Source organism: Tetrao urogallus, assembly GCF_951394365.1.
Source record: "Tetrao urogallus genome assembly, chromosome: 2".
In the NCBI taxonomy this organism is placed as follows: Eukaryota; Metazoa; Chordata; class Aves; order Galliformes; family Phasianidae; genus Tetrao; species Tetrao urogallus.
In genome coordinates, this window is record NC_136814.1 from 106,656,068 (window position 1) to 106,662,067 (window position 6,000).

The window sequence follows — 6,000 nt, forward strand, 5'->3', positions numbered from 1 at the left end:
GTGGGCTCTGTTCTTCTCACAAGGTCTATCACTTCGTTACCTCTTCTGTGTCCTCCGTGGTGTCAGTCTACTGGGTGTTTTATCTCTTTGTCTCATAGAATCGTAGGATGGCTTGGGTTGGAAGGGATCTTACAGATCATTCCCTGCCATAAGCATGATTTCCACCACCTCAACCAGGCTGTCCAGGGCCCCATCCAACCAGCCAGGACCCCAAATAGCTCAATGTCCACCATTTTGTGTCCCCTTAATTCCCTATGTCTCTGCCATATGCAGCCCTCTTCCATACACCTCCCCAAGACCATTCTTTTCATCCTCTGCTGATCAAACAAAACTTCTTCTGAGGTCACTGAGAAGCAGACAGCTTCAGGGCGTGCAGTCGGCAGCATAAAGTGCTGGCTTCCCACTCTGCAAGTATGAAATGTTCCTTCAGTGGTTGTTTTGTGGTGGAGTTTTCTGGTCTCACCTTCCAACCGTGCACATCTGAGGGGGTTCGGATAACCCTGATGAACCACCCGTTTACTCAGTGTGGGGAATTTCTTTTTTCCCCTCCTTCCCCAAGTGTGTGGATTACGTAAGAGGCAGGAAGAAGCAAGCTGGAGTTTTATCTCCTTTTAATTAGCATCCATCACAAAAACAAAGGGAGAAGGAGAAGGAGAGAGGAAATTCTGCAGTTTATGTGTTTTGATATTTGCTGTACTCTTCCAAAACACAGCATTCAGCTGTGTGCCTTAGGACACATATCTGCTATAAATTCATTTTTTATCTAATTTGTCTGAGATCTAAGCTTCCTGTGGAGGTCTGAGATCAAAGGATCTGATTCTGTCTGATGTTGGCTCTGACACATAATGCGTGCTGACTTAGTTCTGTCTATAAACTCGCAGTGGGAGGCTGCCATTCTCCCTTGGCACCTTTACATAGTGAACTTTCATTTTGGCTGGGGAGGCTGACAGGTACAACATTGATTGGAGCCGTCATGTAAATAATTCATGGCAGCATATTTTTTTTTTTGTCAGAAAAAGGCAATCCAGCCACTTAAAGTCTTTTAGGAATAGTTGTGAGACAAAAAGATTCCCCGATATGTTCAAATCTAAACAAGGATAACAATATCTTAAGTGAATTTAGTACATATGACTTGGAAATGTCTAATGTTTGATTTCCCCTTATTTAAAGTGATGTTGGTTTTGGAGAGAGAGGGAATCAAAGCTGCAGTCACTTTGTTTACTTTCTGCTCTACAGAAAGTTCCCCCCATAAGAGATCCCAGTTTTCTAATACAATGAAGTTTTCAGAATCTTAATTATTAATCACCACAGGAAGTCTTGTGAGGCGGGGTTTTTCTGTTTGATAGGTGCTTGTGCAGTGCAAAGACCAAAGGAAGTTCAGGTCCTGGTTGTTGTCTCAGAACAAGTAGCTGAGGAAGGGGATGAGGAAGAAAGCTGTAAGCATAGATATTCAGTACTTCAGGGGAGAAGGGATCAAGGTATTGCAGTGTCTGACCTTGGCATAATAACAAGTCCCTTCAGCTTCACATAATGATCTCAGTCTTGAATTAAATAACTTTTGATTGACTAACATGTGGCTAACAGGAGGGCACCCGGAGGTGGAGGAGCATATTGCTCCTTTCTGTAGTCTGTGCTGGTGGTTTGTCACCTTCGTCACTGACAAGTTTTATCTTACATCAGTTTGCATTTCGGAGCTTAATTTTACAGTTTTAGGGCCTAACCTATGCTCAGCGTTAGAAGTCGTCAAAGTCAGGTTGGATAGGGCTTTGAGCAACCTGGTCTAGTGAGAGGTGTCCCTGCCCATGGCAGCTGCATGGATTAGGTGATCATCACATGTCCCTTCCAATGCAAACTATTTCATGATTCCATTATTCCCCAGTTCTGTCATAGATTATCCCATGTTGGATGAGGCCCTAATAAAGATCATGGAGTCCAACTTCTGATTCTAAGAGCCTATGATTCTACGATTCTACAGTTCTACAGTTCTACAGTTCTACGATTCTGTGGTTCACTTCTTGTATTGGATATCCCTTTAGTATAATGCTTTTGTTTTGTTCTTGTGTTTGCTTTCTGGCAGTGGAAATACTTGAGCTCTGGATTCAAACTGTAGCCCTTTGAGTCCTGGCAATTGGAACTGATTCTTTTGAATGCTCCGATTTATTCAGATCTGTTTTTGGTACCTGGCTTGTATTACTGCAAAAATAAAATGACTTCCCTAACACTGTTCAATCCTCTTCTACCACCAAAAGATCCCACGAATCCTTTTGGTTACTGTACTTAATTCCTATTCCACCATTGCCAGAAATCACTTCATTTTACTGAAGAGGATGCCCCACTCTGCAAACATGATCCACATCCCTTGTTCCTATGTTGCTCAGATCAATTCCTCCTTCTTCCTTTCTACCAGTTTGCCATTTTTTTCCTGATGTATTTAAATTCAGTTGGAATTTCACTTCAATCTACTGGTAGAGGCACTGAGTATCTTCCATTTTAGCTTTACTGTCTGATACTGCAATATATCCCAGCCTCTAAGGGTTATTTTCCATTGCTGTGTCCTATAAATCTCAAGGCAGTGTTTCAACCTCGAAACTGCTCATATCCAGAAAGCTTTTAGTCTCCTCTGATCACCCAAACTTCTTTGATAAGTCCTATTTCCACAGATGAAAATGGCACCTTTGAAGATGAATAGAGGAGGAATACATACCACAAAATAACATGAAGCTTTGATATGGGATCAACAACTTGTTTGTGTGTAGAAAGAAGAAAGTTGAAGCTAGTGATGCATGTAATTTGTACTTTAATGAGCCAGTAACCTCTTATTAAGACAATAGTGAGAAAGAAAACTGTTATGCACAGAAACATGTGTGACTATTGAAAATTTACCAAGAACTTTCTAATGGATTTCCAAAAGACACAGCTGTGAAACTGAAAGCTAGAAGAACACTAGTTGAAAAAAAAAGCAGCACTCCTTAATTCCTTAGGCAAGTATGAACATGAAGAAACAGGGAAATTTTAGGGAACAAATTAAAACAGGAATATGATGCCAGTCAGTAGAGACTCAAAACAAGGAATTAATAAAAAAGGGAGAAGGCTTGAAAAACCATAGGGCTAAAAACTGCACTGCTAAGGATGAACTTCTGGGTCAGACCTGAAAAATAAGGAGTGATAACTCAGCATTTTCTGGGACCACTTGCTGATGAATGGACCGCAAACGTCAGCACTGTCCATTGACACATGCAGTAGGTGCACCAGAGCTAGTTATAGACTGGGAATGAGTAGGAAAGGCTTGGTTCTGGTCCAGTTTCATCATATTTTTGTGAGGAAGGAGGAGGATTGCAAGAATTCAAATGAAGCTCCAGGTGAAGCAGACTGCCAGACTCTCGGTGTCAACTCAGAAGCCATTTGCTGCACCTCTACAACTGATTCAGTCTCTGCAGTTTGATAACTGTTTGCATTATTAGGATGTGGATATTTTGTACTTCCACATGAAAAAAGCATAGTGTGCATTTTGCTTTTCCTCCATTTTTTTTCCTTGTTGCTTTGGAAATAGCATTGCAGGTTGCAGGCTCTGCCCTGCATAGGGCAATGTTGAAAATGAAAAGATCTCCTTCATATTATAGCTTTATTCATAGAAATTGGAAGGATTGTATAGATGTGTAATATTACAATTATTTTCAGTATTAGCAGTGTAAAAAATAAGCACTGTAAAATAGCTAATTAATGATCTGTATTCTATGCATTTTATTACCTAACCTTCATCATAATATTCGATAATCATTAGAAAATGTTGCAGGAGGTGTTTGTGTGTCGATAGGAAAAAAGAGCTCTTTGGGTTGCTTATTAAAGCTTATTTGTGGAAGCAGTATACAGGTATTGGATTCGAAAACTTGCTTTTGACAGAATGAAACTTGTGGCTACTTGAAATGATTGCTCCCCAGAATGACCGCTGTTTGTTTGCTTGTTTTTGATAATGCCTTTAACATGTGGTAAAGGAACGGGAGGAGCAGGAATATGAAATTAGGGTTTAAGAATTACTGTGGAGCACAAACTTTTTTTTTTTTTTTTTTTTTGCTTTTACAGAAGTGGAAGAGACTGGAGCAGTGAGACATGAGGTGGGACAAGGGAAGGAGCTGAGCCCACAGCTGTGTGAAGCCATGCCAGTGAGAAAGGCAAACGCCCTACAGCGAAAGACAAGTAACAGAGATATCTTCTCTTCAGCCAGGAAAGGTGGCAATCACCAACAGCCTTGTGGAGGAACAGCTCCTGGGGGCTCTGTGGAGCTCCAACAGGCATCTGTCCTGGGGTGCTCTGCCCAGAAGGATGTCCCACAGCCTCCTGATAGTTGTAATGAGGAAAGAGGGAATTTGGATGCAGTGTACAGCCCTCAGGAGGAGGTCAGAGAGCAGATTGCTATGGGAGCAGCAGCAGAGGGATATCAGAAGTCATGTCAGGCAGTGGAGCAATGACCAAGCAAGCTTTGCCTTTCTTGAGGTCACTGTGAAACTGTTTTGTCTCTGTGGTTGGAGGAGTGCACACATACTGGCACAGAAAGCTGGACTGTTACGTTGTGCATGTACTAATGAACTTGTGAAATTGCTCCACAGCCAACTGGGGAACGGTGGCTATGTCTAGGCTACTAATCATAGAGTCATAGAATCACTGAATCATAGAATCATAGAGTGGCTTGGGTTTGAAGGGACCTCGAAGCTCTCTTAGCTTCCATGAAAAGTAGGTGCAGCCAAATAACCCGTTGAGAATAGTCCTTGGCTTCTGATACCCTGAAACTCAGCCTTTAAAACTTGTTTGGAGGACTGCTAGCTGGGTCAGGCCAAAGGCATTCAGAGATTACCAAGCAATTCAGCAGTGCAGGTGGGGGAGTTTCCACACCCACAACCTCACATTAATGCGCTCACACTGATGTAGTCTTAGTAGCTAGAGCAATATTGATTGGAGTGTTTACCCATATATACACGTATATAAGAATTTCTTCTGATCTTCCCTCTCAAAGAATTTCAGTATGTGCATAAATCTCCTTTTTCTGAGGAAAAAACAAATAAGCAACTGTTCAGTTTCACTGTGACTTCCATGCTTGCCTAGTTAAATCTGTGCTTAAGAATACTTCTTTTGTTTGTCTTGTTTTTGAAACTGAAGTGTTTTATCTCTCCACCACGCCATTATTTTCTAACACCTTTAAATCACTGACTTGTTATGAACAGAACTGTTTATGAGTGATAATAATAATACTGATGTGCTTCAGCTGCTCAGGGAATTCCTCTGTGCTTTGGTTTACTGAGCTGGAAGATGAGGAACTTTATTATACTCGCTCTGTACCATAAACTTCTTGGTTACAATATGCCCTGATAGCACGAGCAAGAATGTATACTTCTCTGTAAGAAAAATACTTATTTAGGAAGAAGGTGAGAGACATTGATTTAAAGAATAAACCAGGCTTCAAATGCACAGAACTAACATGCAGGTGTTGTTTGGTGAGCTACTCAGTTCTGTGGGAATGAAAGTCTTATTCTAGATCTTTAACCCAAAGGGAGCCCCAGTGTGTGCACAAATTCACATTCCCTTGTTGTAAAGTACGTGCACCTTGAGTCCGAGCTGAAGGGTGAAGATATGGACACGCCTGATGTTTAAAATGTGAACAGGATGTAGAAGGTTAATGAGAAAACAGATTATGCCTTTGGAGACGTAGAGAACAGTCAGCTGCAGTTATCAGACCCTACTGCCTATAGGTTCAGCCAAAATGGAATAACTTCATTTATACTCACTGTTGAGGATGCTCTTCATCTGTACAAGCGCCCAAACTGTGCTTTTTCTGGGCATTTTGTAGGTAAGTTCTAACTGGATCAGCATGGATAACAGCAGAGCAGTGCTTGATCCCTGATCCTTGTCCTCTTTTTGTCCAGCAGTGCAAGCACAGCCGTGAGGACTGATGCACATGTATGAACCCACCCACACTTCCCACTAACAGAAGTAAATCCTGTACTCAAG

At 41.5% G+C, this 6,000-nt stretch overlaps 1 protein-coding gene across 1 annotated transcript in view; it reads left to right on the forward strand.

Annotated features, from left to right (window-relative positions):
- The window catches only part of PKHD1 (PKHD1 ciliary IPT domain containing fibrocystin/polyductin), a gene marked incomplete at both ends in the record, with an annotated part of 221,724 nt that extends 217,258 nt beyond the window's left edge, over positions 1–4,466 (forward strand). The window contains one exon of the mRNA XM_079532472.1: positions 4,081–4,466. Within this exon, the coding sequence (XP_079388598.1) occupies positions 4,081–4,466 (386 nt within the window). The remainder of the gene's footprint in view (positions 1–4,080) is intronic.
- Between the last annotated feature and the right edge of the window lie 1,534 nt (positions 4,467–6,000).